This window comes from Phaseolus vulgaris, chromosome 10, assembly GCF_000499845.2.
Source record: "Phaseolus vulgaris cultivar G19833 chromosome 10, P. vulgaris v2.0, whole genome shotgun sequence".
Lineage (NCBI taxonomy): Eukaryota > Viridiplantae > Streptophyta > Magnoliopsida > Fabales > Fabaceae > Phaseolus > Phaseolus vulgaris.
In genome coordinates, this window is record NC_023750.2 from 31,799,192 (window position 1) to 31,815,145 (window position 15,954).

At 47.0% G+C, this 15,954-nt stretch overlaps 2 protein-coding genes across 2 annotated transcripts; both read right to left on the reverse strand.

The window, feature by feature from the left end:
• Positions 1 to 5,443: 5,443 nt before the first annotated feature.
• Positions 5,444 to 6,877, reverse strand: LOC137817913 (uncharacterized). The gene has a single exon (XM_068621137.1). The coding sequence runs from the start codon at positions 6,875 to 6,877 to the stop codon at positions 5,444 to 5,446; it is 1,434 nt and encodes a 477-aa protein (XP_068477238.1).
• A 6,108-nt stretch (positions 6,878 to 12,985) lies between these two features.
• LOC137817914 (uncharacterized) lies at positions 12,986 to 14,428 on the reverse strand. The gene is made up of 3 exons (XM_068621138.1): positions 14,085 to 14,428; positions 13,687 to 14,003; positions 12,986 to 13,491 (listed from the first exon to the last, which is right to left on the reverse strand). The coding sequence occupies exons 1-3, from the start codon at positions 14,426 to 14,428 to the stop codon at positions 12,986 to 12,988; spliced, it is 1,167 nt and encodes a 388-aa protein (XP_068477239.1).
• Positions 14,429 to 15,954: the final 1,526 nt, after the last annotated feature.

Below are 15,954 nucleotides of genomic sequence, written 5' to 3' on the forward strand. Positions count from 1 at the left end.
CTTGTGCAACTTCTGGAAAGGAGTCGCTTCTTCCAATATCACTCTGCCCACCTCCTCCATAATTACCTTTGAATTCCATGAAGATCAACTAGACTTCCATATTGGTTCGTTTTCCCCTCTTCTCCAAATTCCCCTTTCCCTGTGTCCCAAATCATGCTATCTTTTATCGCCATTGCTTGTGTCATTCTGGTTTGCACTCAGTCTTCACTAGCTAACTTATGCATTTGTTCTTACTTGCTTTTCTGCATACTATCAACTGTCAAAATTCTCTGTGCTAGTTCGTAAATCTTGTTCCTCTTATGCAGATATGATGTTGGGAAAAGAACAGATGGCGAGACTGCGCTCCATTGCCAAACTACACAACTTGGCGGCAGGCTCCCAAACTATTCCCAACTCTGTTGCAGAAACTGCTGCAACACGTGGCAAATCTCCGACAGTTGGCCCAGCTCCCCCTACCCTTGTACAAAGAGAGCTGCCATTAAAGAAGATCAAGAGAAAAGCTGCTAGGGTGATCTCTGATGAGGAAGAGGATGAGAGCCCTCGAGAAGAATCGGCCTTTAAAAGGAAAAGAGCAACTGCTGTTGAACCATTTGCGAATGAAGGCGTTACCTTCGACTACACAGAAAACCCCCCAAGCGCTTCCACACCATTTGGATCTGCTGACGACGCTTTTCCTTCAAATGCCTCCGCTGCTGGGAATTATCAAGAGCAACTTGCTAATACCCAAACATCCCCTCAACCTGCAGCTAAGCAACCTTCCTCACCACCACACCCTGAAATTGCTCTTACCATCCAACCTGATGAGGATGGTGGTGGTGAGAATCAACAAACAACCCCTCCTCCAGCTCGAACGCTTCCAGCTCCTCTCCAAGAAGCTCTAAAGTCCTTCACTTCACACTTGAATGCCATAGCTGTTGAAATTTTGGAGAAACGCCTTCCCCAAGTTATTGGTGAAGCTCTGAAGTGAAGCGGTTGAGTTAGAGAATGGGCTTGCTTCTTTGAAGGTCAAAACATCTGAACTGGAGAAGGCCCACGAAACCGACAAGGCTGAGAAGGTTACACTAAAGGAAAGATCAGTTGAGAGAGAAAACCTTCTAGGACAAGTCAAAACAGAACGACCCCATAGCTTGTTCTCGCCATGTAATCCTCTTGCCATCTCAATCTCAAAATCGTAGGCTTTTGGCAATGCTATTTTTTTTTTTAACTGGAAATGCGTCCTCTATGGAGCTACCCCATAGCTTTGAGTGGTCATCTTTACTCATCTGGGAGGAGAGCTGGCTTGCAGATCTCTCTCTACCTCCCTGAGCTTTCAATCTTTTACTACCATCTGCTTATCTAAGAAGGGAAGGTGCCTTTCATGGATTCCCCTCTACCTTCCCGAGTTTTAAAACAATGCTTTGGATAGTGAGGTGTTCACTGCGTACCCACCTCAGCCACCCTTTAACCTCTTCCACCCTTCACACCGCACCTGAACTCGTTCAAGACGAGAAGGATTTTATCTATCTTCACAACGCCCGCAAACGCGGAAGCTTTAACTGGTCTTACTAGGCCAATATTGATGTTTCACTTAAAGAGAGGAGGCGTTTTCCATCAACCTTCCTCCTCCACATTTAAGATCATTAACACCCCTGACTTTTCAGTTTCAACTTGCCTGAACTCACTCGAAGGTGAGAAGGACTTTCTCTGGTGCCTCAACTTGGCCAGGGGTGATACCTCATCCCTCCTGGATGCACTGAGGACTTTCAAACTTGCCTCAACTGGCTTACAACCAAGAGGTCTTGCAATCTATTCTTGCCCGCACCCGCTCAAGGTGAGGAGGACCTTTCAATCTTCTTTCTATCACCTCAAAACGCATAAGGGCGTTGAGGACTTTTAAACTTTATACTAATGCCTCCGATCGCACGAGGGCGATGAGGACTTTTAAACTTTAAACTGACTGCATGCAACAACCTTTAAGCTATTACCTTAATCACACAAGAGTGATAAGGTATTTTTCTGAAAACTTTAGAATGATAAACATGCAAACTTAATAAACTTTGAAACCTTCTTTATTGGGTGGCCTCATTAAAATCCCTCCTTAGGGAAAAAAGAGTGCCCCCTTGAAACTGTTTCGACTGAATACCAACTGTTTAAAACTGTTCAAATTAATCACTATTTACCATATTTTAACTGTAATAAAACTTGAGATGGGTGGCATTCCAAATACGAGGAATTGCCCCTCCCTCCAACGTCTCCAAACGGTAGGCGCCGTTTCCGAGCACTTCGGTTATTCTGAATGGTCCTGTCCACTTGGGTGACAATTTGTTCTCCATCTCGTGCTGGTGGGCCTTCCTCATCACCAGATCGCCATCTCTGAACTGCCTTGGCTTTATCCTAGAGTTATGCCTGTGTTCCACTATTCTCTTCACCGCTTCAGCCTTCACCCGAGCCTCTTGCCTGATTTCGTCCAACAAATCCAAATTTATTCTCCTTTCTTCATTCGAATCTTCAGCCACAAAATTCTGAAATCTCGGCGAACTTTCCTGGATTTCAAATGGAATCATTGCATCACACCCATATACCAAACTAAATGGGGTTTCACGGGTTCCTTACTGCTCGGTGGTATGATACGCCCATACTATACGGGGAACTTCCTCAGCCCAATACCCCTTAGCCTTCTCTAGCCTCCTCTTCAAGCCTCTCAACAAAACCCGATTGGCAGACTCAACTTGCCCATTCGTTTGTGGGTGCTCCACAGAAGCAAACACCTGTTGTATTCCAACATCCTCGCACAACGTTTAGGCACGCCAAATCGACACACAATATTCTTCCACACGAAACTCTGAATCTTGTGTGCGGGGATCTGGGCCACCGGCTCTGCTTCAATCCACTTCGTGAAGTACTCGATTGCAACAACCAAGTACTTCATTTGCCTAATCACCAATGGAAAGGGTCCCAGAATATCAATTCCCCATGTGTGAAACGGCCAAGGGCTGTAAATTGACCTCAGTTCTTCCGGAGGCGCCCTGTGCCAATCAGCGTGCTGCTGGCATTGTTTGCAACACTGGGCATATCTTTTGCAATCTTCCCTCATTGTGGGCCAATAGTAACCTGCACGGAGAATTCTCGTCGCCAAGGCTCTACCCCCGATGTGACTTCCACAAATCCCCTCATGGAGCTCAGCCATAATTCTCATGCACTTCTCTCCGTGTACACATACTAGAAGAGGATGCGTAAACCCAAACCTGTATAACTCGCCATCAATGAGGGTAAACTTGCTGGAATTCTTCTTTATTTTTCTAGCTTCTGTCGTGTCCAGTGGGAGCACGCCATCCGCCATGTAGCGCCGGTACGACGTTATCCATGTATCTGGCTCATGGATAGTACAAACTTGCATCATCTTTACTTCTCCCACTGGATGTTCTCTAATTCTTGGCATCTTCAAAGTCTCCTGAGTCAAAGATCTATGACTTCTTGCCATTCCCTTCGCCAACTTGCTTACCTGAAGAACCTGATGATCTGCCACAAACGCCCGAGGTCTCTTCAAAGTTTCTTGTATGACGGTCCTCTGCCCGCCCCCCTTGCCCGAACTGGCGAGCTTGGCTAGCAAGTCAGCTCGGGCATTTTGCTCTTTTGGTACATGTACCACTTCAAACAAGGCGAAGGACCCCTTTAACTCTTGTATATACTCCAGGTAAGCTGCCATTTGCGGATCCTTGGCCTGAAACTCGCCAGTTACCTGCCCAGTTACCAACAACGAATCACTCTTGGCCACCAGCACCTTTGCTCCCATTTCTTTTGCCAACAAAATTTCGGCGATCAATGCCTCATATTCTGCTTGATTATTACTGGCTTTGAAGGCAAACCTCAGGGATTGTTCTATCAACACACCGTCGGGCCCCTCCAAAATAACTCCAACACCGCTACCTTGCTGGTTGGACGATCCATCCACCGAAAGCACCCAACGAAAATCATTCCCCTCACTCTGCGCTGTTTTAGAAGAGAGCTCGACCACAAAATCAGTGAAGATTTGCCCCTTGATCGGTCCTCGGGGCTCATACTTAATATCAAATTCCGATAACTCCACTGCCTATTTTACCATTCTTCCAGCTACATCTGGCTTCTTCAAAACCTTCTGGATAGGTAAATCAGTCATAACCAGCACTGTAAAACTCTGGAAGTAATGGCGCAACCTCCTTGCTGAAAACACGACCGCCAAAGCCACCTTCTCCAAGGTTTGATATCTCATTTCTGGACCTTGCAACACCTTACTGACAAAGTAAATAGGCTTCTGGATTTGATCTTGCTCTTGGGCGAGTACCACGCTCACCGCCTTCTCAGTTACAGCAAAATACAACCTGAGTGGCGTTCCCAATTGAGGTTTGCACAAAACCGGCGAGCTCGCCAAATACTCCTTAAGCTTCACAAAAGCTTCTTCACATTCCTTTGTCCACACAAACCTATTATTCCTCTTTAGACATTGAAAATACGGATGGCCTTTCTCTCCACCAGCAGATACAAATTGAGACAAGGCGGCCATCCGACCTGTAAGTTGTAGCACCTCCTTTACAGTAGTAGGGCTCCTCATCGCCAAAATAGCGGCGCACTTATCAGGATTTGCCTCAATTCCTCTCTCAGTCAACAGAAATCCTAGAAACATCCCTGCCTCAACGCTGAAAATGCACTTCTCGGGATTTAACTTCAACTTGTACTTGGCAATTGTACTGAACAACTCTTCTAGATCAGCAATGTGCTTGCTTTTCTCCAGGGATGTCACGACCATGTCATCAACATATGCCTGTACATTCCTCCCTAACATGGGCGCGAGCACCTTATCCATCAGCCTCTGGTACGTGGCTCCCGCATTCTTCAGCACAAAGAGCATTACCTTGTAACGATAACACGACCTCTCCGTCATGAAAGCGGTCTTTTCTTCATCCATTGGATGCATCTTAATCTGGTTATATCCCGAGAAGGCGTCCAAGAAACTAAACAATTTACACCCTGATGCACTATCTACCAGAGCATCTATACTTGGCAAAGGATAAGAATCCTTTGGACAGGCTTTGTTCAGATTTGTAAAATCAACACACATTTGCCATTTTCCATTGCTTTTCTTCACCAACACAACATTGGCGAGCCATTCTGCATATTGAATCTCCCTGATATGACCCGCAGCGAGGAGTTTCCGCGTTTCGTCCCTGATCGCCTGCCTCTTCTCTTCGTTAAACTTTCTTCTTCTTTGTCGAACTGGTTTGACTCGAGAATCCATCGCTAGGCAATGACACAAGAAGTCAGGGTTGATTCCTGGCATGTCTGAAGCAGACCATGCAAACGCGTCCAAATGCCTTTCTATCACTTTGGCAATCTGGTCTTGTATCTCGTCACCCAAAGACTTCCCAAGCTTAAACATTCTGCCACCGATATTCCTCTCCAGCCAATCCTCAGTCGGTTGAGGCCTCTTCTAACTGGCGGTTGCCGCTCTTGCTATTCCTGACTCCCTTGTAAACTCCGGGCAATCCTTCTTTTCTTCTACCCTAGCGGCGTTCTCGCACCTCACCTTGACATCTGCCATCACTACTTCCCTTTCAGCAGTCGCCTCCGAAACTGTGTCCACAACTCGTCGATTTACTCGTCTAGGCTTCACACCAGGGAGCGGCGTTGTGGTTACATGACACACCGATCGCTTATTCTTGAGGTTGTTTTCGTAGCATTTCTTCGCCTCCTTTTGATCAGAGTGGATGGTGATAACTATGCCTTCCATTGAAGGTAATTTGACCTTCATGTGCCTTGTTGACGGCACAACTCCTATCATGTTAAGTGTCGGTCTTCCTAACAGAACGTTGTATGCTGAAGGAGCATTCACGACAAGGTACCTGATCTTCTCTGTACGCGAGGCCACCCCATCCGTGAATGTGGTTCTTAAATCAATATATCCCCTGACCTCCACTTGATCACCAGCAAAACCATATAAACAACCCACATATGGCCTCAGGTGGTCAGGAGATAGTTGTAATTTGTTGAAAGTCGGCCAAAACATAACATCTACCGAACTTCCTTGATCGACCAACACCCGGTGAACCTTCCTTCCCGCCATAACGAGTGAGACTACAATGGGATCATTGTCATGGGGCACAACATCCTTAAGATCTTCCTTGGTGAACGTAATGTCCACATCGGGTGAATGATCCTCAAAAACTTCTACTAACATCACCGACCTCGCATATTTCTTCCGTTGTGATGCAGTACATCCACCATCCGAGAAACCTCCAGCTATAGTGTGAATCTCGCCGTGAAGGGGTACTTCATGTTGTTGTCCCTCATCGCTCACCGGTTGCGAGTCTGACGATTGACCTGTTTTTTTCTCCAGCAAGTAATCTTTCAAAAACCTGCACTTCACCAACTCAGCGAGTTGGTGACCCAAAGCCAAACACGAATTAATGGAATGGTCAAAACCATTATGGAACTCACACCACACATCCGGTTTTGGCCCCAACACCTTATCTGTTGCCTTCTCAGGCGCTTTAATCCTGGCGACAATATTCGGAATGGCAATCAAGTGAGCCAATCCCATTAGAAACTCGCACCTCAGAGGGCGATTAAACTCCCTAGGCTGCCCTGGCCCCTTTCCTTTGTTCTTCTCTGGATCATAAGGATGGTGCATCCTCTGATCCTTCTTCCCAGCCGCCGCCTCCATCACCCTCTGCGGCTGAAACCTCGTTTGAACCCGTGGCTTAGCTGGAGCCACATTTCCCCGTTTCTCAGAAACTTCGCTCTCAGCAGCGATATGGGCCACAGCACGTCGCCGGATTTCAGCAAACGTGGCGGGGTGACCCCTAATCAACGATTCGCTAAACGGTCCAGGTAGCACGCCCTTTTTGAAGGCATGAACAAACATGTTGATATGATTCCAATAGCAAAGAAGAGAATGATTCTTGACATTCTTAGGAATCAACTTGAGTTGGACAATAGTTAGGCACTTTTTCTTATAATTGGATCAATGTTCTAAGTCAAGAACTCACCAAAACTAGTACCAAATCCAAACTCATATGGAAGATCCTCATATTGTCAAATTGAACCAACAAAAAGAGGTAAAAATCAAAAACACCGAATAGAATTGAATAAGAACAACTATGAACCGAACAAAATGAATTAAAAGGCAAGAAAACTGAATAAGAGTGCTGGAAAATAAAATGCACCGAACCAAACACAAAGAAGGAGAAGAACAGCTGCTGGAAAAGCTAAAAGCTGAACCAAAAACTCAAGAACACAAACTCAAAACATGAACAACAAAAGAGAAGAAAGGAAGGAGAGAAGAAAGCTCATGAAGATGGATGTATGGTTGGATGATCACGCCACTAGAAGGATGGATGCTCCTAGATGAGTGTGCAAGTCGCCACTTGAGGTAACCATGGAACCATCAAGATGAGACTAGAGAAGAAGGCTCAAAGCTCTCCAATGCTCTCTCAAAAATTGAGTATAGTTTCTTTTCTCTAAAATTCAAATCTGAAATGTACAAGGGCAGCACCTATATTTATAGCCTAAGGTGCTTAAAAACAAAGCTAAGAGAATTCAAAATTCCCTCCTAAAGCTATTAGAACCGGCACCTAAATCAAGCATTTGGAAGGTGTGACCTCTTTCTTCACTTTGGCACCTCCTTTTCTACTCCTACACCTATTTACTAACACACACCCCCTCCTAAAGCTCCTAACTAAAGACTAAAAAATGCTATAACAATAGAGGTTTCTAATTTTTCCCTCTAAACACCTTCAACCAAAGAAATTACAAAAAGAGAAAATAATTGTCCCCTAGCTCCTAAAGCTTTGAACATGCTTCTTGTAAGCCTTTGAGGTGGGCTTTGACCTCCATGGGCGTCCTCTATTTGTGCCTCTACCTCTTCTTGATCTTGTTGATTGGCCTCCATGTCCACTTGAGCTTGATCTCCATCATACTCCCCGAGTTGGAGAGAATTCGACTACGAATTCTGGAGACCTACAGAAAAAGGAGTTAGATCGCTGACATTAAAAGTATGACTACCTAAGAATGTATCAGGCATATCTAACTCATAAGCATTGTCATTAATCCTCTTGAGGATTTGGAATGGTCCATCCCCTCGAGGCATTAGTTTGGACTTCCTTTGAGTAGGAAAACGATCCTTCCTCAAGTGAAGCCAAACCCAATCGCCCTCATCAAACAACAATGCTTTTCTCCTTTTATTGGCAAGTTCAGCATACTTGCCAACCTTCTTCTCAATTCTCTTCTTGATGTATTTATGCAAAGTTTTCACAAAAGAAGCCTTTTCATCCCCATCTTTGCACAAGACGTCTCCAAGAAGGGGAATAGGAAGAAGATCAAGAGGTGTTAGGGGGTTAAACCCATAGACAACCTCAAAAGGAGAATGTGAGGTGGTAGAATTTACTACACGATTATATGCAAACTCAACATGGGGTAGTAAATTCTCCCACACTCTAGGATTGCCCGAAATAAAACATCTCAATAGTTGTCCCAAAGTTCGATTCACCACTTCGGTTTGACCATCAGTTTGTGGGTGGCAAGTGGTAGAAAATAAAAGCTTAGTCCCAAGCTTGCCCCACAAGGTCTTCCAAAAGTGACTCAAGAACTTGGGATCTCTATCTGACACTATAGATCTAGGGATCCCATGCAAGCGAACCACTTCTTGGAAGAAGAGGTTTGCAATGTGGCATGCATCATCCACTTTGTGACAATGAATAAAGTGAGCCATCTCTGAAAAACGATCCACTACCACAAAAATGGAGTCCTTTCCCTTTGATGTCTTGGGTAATCCTAAGATGAAATCCATAGATATATCTACCCAAGGCATTGAAGGGATAGGAAGAGGAGTATATAGACCATGGGGATGCATCTTAGATTTAGCTTTGCGGCAAGCTATGCATTTATCACACAAACTATGAACATGTTCATACAACACATCCAAAGTTTTAGCAACCCCAAAATGTCCCATTAAACCCCCTTCATGGGCTTCTTTAACAAGAGATAATCTAATAGAGCATTGAGGAACACAAAGACGTTTTCCTTTAAAAAGAAAGCCATCTTGTATAAAAAAGTCTTTGTGTCCTCCCTTAAGACACTCTTGAAAGATGAGAGAAAAATCAAGGTCATCATGATAAAGTTCCTTAATGTGATCAAAACCAAGATATTGAGAGCTTAAAAGATTTAGCAAAGTGTATCTTCTAGAAAGAGCATCCACCACAATGTTTACTTTGCCTTGCTTGTGTTTGATCACATAAGGAAATTGCTCAATGAATTCCACCCACTTAGCATGCCTCTTGTTAAGTTTGTTTTGGCTTTTCAAATATTTAAGAGATTCATGATCACTATGTATCACAAACTCTTTGGGAAAAAGATAGTGTTGCGAAGTAAACAAAGCCCTAACAAGTGCATATAATTCTTTATCATAGGTGGAATAATTGAGATGACTTCCCTTCAATTTCTCACTAAAATAGGCTATGGGGTGGCCCTCTTGAAGGAGAACAGCCCCAATACCTATGCTTGAAGCATCACACTCAATCTCAAATGTCTTAGTGAAATTAGGAAGGGCCAAGATGGGAGCATTAGTCAATTTTTCTTTCAAAGTGTCAAAAGCTTTTTGTTGTGCTTCTCCCCATTGAAAGACCACATCCTTTTTCACTATGTCATTGAGTGGTGCGGCAATGGTACCAAAGTTTGGGACAAATCTTCTATAGAAAGAAGCAAGTCCATGAAAACTTCGTAACCTGATCCTACACTGGCCCCAGAGCTTCCCCAACCAGTCCAAGGCTTCATAAAAGGCTTTCTGCACCAGGCGACGCCGGGAGGCTCAACTGACACAACCACAGAAGAAGGTGTTGTCTACTGCATTAGGGAATACCTTTCCAACGCCCGCTCTTGGCGGGAGCAAGCTGAGGCCAAAGCCAATGACTGCCTAGCTCTTGAGAAAGAATTGGCCTTGTTGAAGGAGCAAACTCAGGCCCAAGAGCGTCGTTGGTTTCACCAAGAGGTTTCCTACAAAGAAACCCTAATGGAAGCTCAACAAGCTAAGGATGCCGCCAACAAAAGACTCCACGAGGCTGATCAAACCTACGCTGAGCTTCTTGGGAAAATTGTTCCTCTTCGTGTGAAGATCGCTGAGCTCCAAGATGCTGCCGAAGCCTCCAAGATCTAACAGAAGAAACTTGAGGACCACTGTGTCTCTCGAGAGGTAAAACTGGGCGAGGTGGAGGCAGCGCTTAATGCCAAGACTGAAGCCTTCAACCTGCTACAAACTAACTTTTCCAAACTGCAGGCAGAGAAGGACGAAGCTTTGGTAGCCAAAGATAAAGAAATGGCCTCCCAAGCTGAGCGTTTTGAGAAGGCGGAGAAGGATCTGGTTGACGACGCCGCGGGCGCTTTTGCTGAGGGGTTCGCAGAGGCCCTAGCTCAGGCAGCATGTGCAAATCCAAGGATCGACACCTCTAGCTGCGACCCGCTCAACCACATCGTTGAAGGAAAAATTGTTCCCCTAGTTATTCCTGAGGATTGGCCTCCTTTTTAACTTTGTACCTTCATAATTACCTATCACTTTGTACTGCCATACTCAATATAATCAATCATTTCATCTTTATATATTTACTTATGTTTCTCCTCTTTTACTACTTGGTAAACGTGTCTGCACTTTGTCTTTGTGTCGACCATTGTCTCCAGCTGCTTTTCCCCCTTCTGCTTTCTAACTCGTGGGATTTTCTTAACCTTCGATCTTTGCTTCGACCTTCGTCGCCCTGAGGCATCCGTTTCAGAAGGTTTTTCTGGCCTCGACGTCGCTCAAAGGCGAAAGTGGGCTTACCTTGGCCGAAGCCTACTTGCTCGTACTGGGTGCCCACACTCAAGGAGAGACCTATTGAACGCAAGGTCGTTTCGCCCTCAGCATGTTTAGACACTTGGGACAAAGTTGCGCTTTGGTGCCCAGGCCCGAGGATAGGCCTGCTGGAAACAACGTCGTATCGTCCACGGGGTGTCTAAACACCAAGGCAACTAGCCCTTATCTCTGCGCACTTGGTGCCCACGCCCGAGGAGAGGCCTGCCCGGAGGTAGCGCCGTTTCGTCCTCGGTGTGTCTAAAAACACCAAGGCAATCAGTGCGCTTGGTACCTACGCCCGAGGAAAGGCATGCTGAAAGCAGTGCCGTATCGTCCCCGGTGTATCTAAACACCAAGACGACCAGGGATTTGGTGATTACGCTTAAGGAAAAGGTTTCTCGAAGGATGGCGCTTCTCCTACCTGGCGTGTATCTGCACCAAACCGCCCGGCTCTACACTGCTCCGAACTTCCTCACTGCCTGATGCCCACACTCGAAGGAGGCGCCCCCCGCCACTTCCTAGCGAGGTGTCTAGACATCAGACACCGGGGCCAGCCGTTCTTACCTGGGGAGGGGGTGTCCCGAAGGAATCTGTTAACCCCTGCCTCAGGGGCTAGACGCCCGGATTTTAACTATGTTGTACTTACCTCTTACGCTTGTCGTCCACGCCCATGGAGTGCGCCCTCGCTGCTCCCTTTGGGTTGTCTAAACGTCTGAGGCAGTTTGCATTTTTGGTGTCCACGCCCAGAGGAGATATCCGCGTCCCTCCTGCTGAGGTGTCTAAACACCATGATGGCGGGTTCGTTTCTTAATGAACCACGCCCTTTCCTTTTAGTGTTTCTTTACATTGCGAGAAAGGGAAATTCGAGAAAATGTATACTTCAACTGCTTTTTACTTGGGTGACCTCATTAAAAAACCCCCGAAAGGGAAAAACAATGTCCCCTTTAAACTACATAAAGTTTTTAACTAAAATAGAACTTCAAATTAGCTGCGTTCCTGGTGCGTGGAATGGGGCCTCCCTCCAGAGTTTCGAGCCTGTACGACCCGTTCCCCTTAGCCTCGGTCACTCTAAAGGGCCCGGTCCACTTAAGAGACAGCTTGTTCTCCAACTCATACGGATGGGCCTTGCGCATGACGAGATCCGCCACCTGGAACTGGTGAGGCCTCACCTTGGAGTTGTACTGGTGCTCCACCCTTCTCTTTACTGCCTCAACCTTTATTCTCGCCTCCTCCCTGGCCTCGTCCAACAGGTCCAAATTCACCCTCCTCTCCTTGTTGGACTCCTCCGCCACAAAGTTCTGGAAACGTGGTGAGCTCTCGTGAATCTCCACTGGGATCATCGCATCCGATCCGTACACGAGGCTGAACGGCGTCTCCATGGTGGAGGTCTGGGGCGTGGTGTGATAAGCCCACACTATCCTTGGTACTTCCTCCGCCCAGACTCCTTTGGCTTTCTCATGCCTCCTCTTCAACCCTCTCAACAAGATTCTATTTGCGGACTCCACCTGTCCATTCGTCTGGGGGTGCTCGACTGATGCGAACACCTATTTGATGCCTACCTCTGCACACAACTTCCCCAGTTGCTGGCTTGCAAACTGAGTACCGTTATCCGAGACCAGACGCCTCGGCACACCGAAACGATACACAATGTTTTTCCAAATGAAGTGTTGTACCTTATGTGCAGTGATTTTCCAGGTGGCGCGAGATGACGGCCGCCACCTGGTCCTGCTCTTCTTGGTTTAGGCGTCGCCCCAAGCGAAAGGTTCTGCCACCTATCTGTCTCTCGACGACGTTCTCAACTGGCTCTGGTCGTCTCTCCCGGGCGTCCTCTGCACGGGCCACGCCACGACCGGCGTTTCCTCTCGCGATGCCGCCTATCGGCGCCTCCGCCAACGGGCGTGCCCTCCATGGGTTCAACGCAGGCCTTCCCAACAAGATGTTGTAGGCTGAATTGGCGTTTACCACCAAGTACCTGATGCTCTCGGTGTGAGATGCGGTGCCATTTGTGAACGTCGTTCTTAGCTCCAAGTACCCCTGCACCTCGACCTGATCCCCAGCGAAGCCATACAGGCACCCTGTATACAGCCTCAACAGATCAGGGGACAACTACAGCTTATTGAATGTGGATAGGAACATCACATCTGCGGAGCTCCCTTAGTCCACAAGTACTCTATGCACCTTCCTACGCGCAGTCACAACTGAAATTACCACGGGGTCGTTGTCGTGGGGAACAACGTCGTGAAGGTCAGTCCTTGTAAAGGCGAGGTCTACGTCCACCAGGTCGTCCACCGCCACTTGCCCAGCCACTGACATCACAGAGCGTGCATACCTCTTACGTTGTGACGTTGTGCACCCCCCACCTGAGAATCCACCAGAGATGGTGTGGATCTCTCTGTGGATGGGCATCTCATGAGCTTGATCCTCTTCAGGTACCGCTAGGGCCGCGGCTGTAGAGGACCCGACCAGATAATCCTTCAGAAAACCACTTTTCACCAACTCATCCAACTGATGGCCCAGTGCCAAGCAGTTGTTGATGAGATGACCGAAGGCCTGGTGGAACTCACACCATGCGTCCTTGTGAGGTCCCAGCACTTTATCAGTCTTCACCGGGGCCCTCAGCCTGTCTGCAATGTTAGGCACGGCGATTAAGTCCTTCAACTCTACCACAAAGTTATGCCTCACCGGCTTGTTTCCCTCTACGCGCCCCCTCGCCTAGGGCTTCCTCGCCTCGTAAGGGCGTCTCCTGTCCTGACCCCTCTTTCCAGTCGTGGCTTCATTCACCCTGGCAGGCTGGGCACGCGACTGCGCTCTTCGGCGTGCTGGTGCAACACTCGTACGCTTCTCGCACACCTCACCCTCAGTTGCGATGTGCTCCACCGCGCGACACCTAATCTCTGCAAAGGTTCGGAGGCGACTTCTGATGATTGACTCGCAGAAGGGCCCAGGGCACATCCCTTTCCTGAACGCATAGACAATCATCGGTTCCTCTATGGTGCCAACCTTCACCACCTGTGCCCCGAACCGGTTGATATACTCTTTCAGGGTCTCTCCTTGATACTGCTTCACATCAAAGAGATCGTACGACACCAGTGGAGGGGCACGATTCGCTATGTACTGCTCTCGGAACAACTGTGAGAGTTGTGCGAAGGAGCTTACGTGGCCATCCGGAAGGCTGATAAACCAATCCATTGGCATTCATGTTAACGTGCTCATGAAGAGCTTGCATCTTACGGCGTCAGAGCCGCCAACTAACATCATCAGCGTGTGGAACGCAGTGAGGTGTGCCTCAGGGTCCTCCATCCCCGTGAACGTCACTTTCGGTCCTACGAACGTGTGAGGAATTACCGCCTCCATGATCGACTGCGAGAACGGCATGGGAAACTCCCTAGGTGGCGTGAAACACTCACGGTCATTTGCTTCACGGCTCCCCAAGTGATTGCGCAACCCGCGGCGCAACTCCTCGTTCGCGCGACATAAATCTTCATTCCTCGCCTGCGACGCCGCCAGATCCACCTGTATACACTCTTGCTCTGCCTTTGATGCTGTCATCGCCTCCTGAAGGCCTTGCATCATTTCCATGACCTGCTGCATGGTCATGTCGTCGCTCTCAGCGCGCGTCGAACTCTGCCTTGTTGTCCTCATCCTTTGCAGTTTCTTGGAGAACTTCAAACTGTAACGGTGATTCTTGAAAAATCTTTCGGTGAAAACCGAGCGAAAACACTAACGAACAGTAGAAACTTAGGGAAGCTGGGAAACAAACGGTTAGAACTGAGCAAGACCGAAGAAAATCGGTAGAAACTGAGCCAAACTGGAAAACGATCGGTGAAACTGAGCAAATCCACGAACAAACGGTGGAACTGAACGAAACTTCAAAGACGAATGGTGAAAATTGAACGAAAACGAAAACAATCGGCGAAACTTCGTGAAACTTCAAGATGAACGGTGAATCGTGCAAGATTCTTGAACGTGCCCCACGGTGGGACAATCGTTTTAGAACGTGCCCCACGGTGGACGCCAGATGTTCCTGCCAGTTGACCAGATCGTGCTACGTGCGCAACTCAGACTCGCATATTAAGGACTCCTTTGTCTTTGTTCCAGATCACCACCCTTCGCCGCCGTGAGTACCTGAAACAGAGAGAACAAAGGGCGCCCTCGCGGCCGTTTGCACTCCGACGCTCAAATCAGTAAGGCAGTAAACACCGTACACCTCCGTATCGGAACACTGTGACTCAAGTGTTCTGAAGGTGCGTAATCGTTTTTCTAACTAACTTCTCTCCCTGGTGCTCAAATCACTCGTGCGTACAAGGTGTAAGCTAGCAAATGATTCAAGTGCGTGTAATACGTAAAATGTCATAACGTACCTCACTAAGCTTTCAGAAAAGCTTATATGCCTTGGGTTTCAATGCTACTGCCACGTGCCACTTATGACTTAAGCGCAACTCTACATGGAAGGCCTTACGACGCTGTAACCCAACTTAGGGAAATCCTAGCGCATAAGTCTTCCCTCTGTTAGAATGGATGGCTTTAAACTAGAGGGGGGGTGAATTGTTTAAAGAGGGATTTCGCAAACTTTTAAGTCAAGAATGAAATTATCTCAAGAAACAATTGATAAGGAATCCAGTTAGCCAAAACAACAAGCAAAAACAGCAATACCAGAAAAACAATCGGTTGTTTCACAGAAACAATCGGTTGTTTATACCAGCAAACAAATATCAAAACTGAATTTAAAGAGATTAAGGATAGAGAGAATGCACACAGATGTTTATACTGGTTCACTCTAAACTCAGAGCTACATCCAGTCTTCTCAGAAACCACTGAGGAAATCCACTAAGCAATCACACCTTGATCACTTATACCACAACCAAGAAAGTGACCTTGATCCCCCCAAGACACACAGTTCTCTTGGCCAACACACCAACACTAAGATTGTTGATCTTGATCCCCTTAAGAACACACAACATGATGTGATTCCACTAGCTCAATTAGAAAGATTCTTGACATTCTTAGGAATCATCTTGAGTTGGTTAAGAGCTAGGCACTTTATCATAGAAATGGATCAAGGTTCTATGAACAAGAACTCATCAAAACTAGTGCCAAACACAAACTCATATAGAAGATCCAAC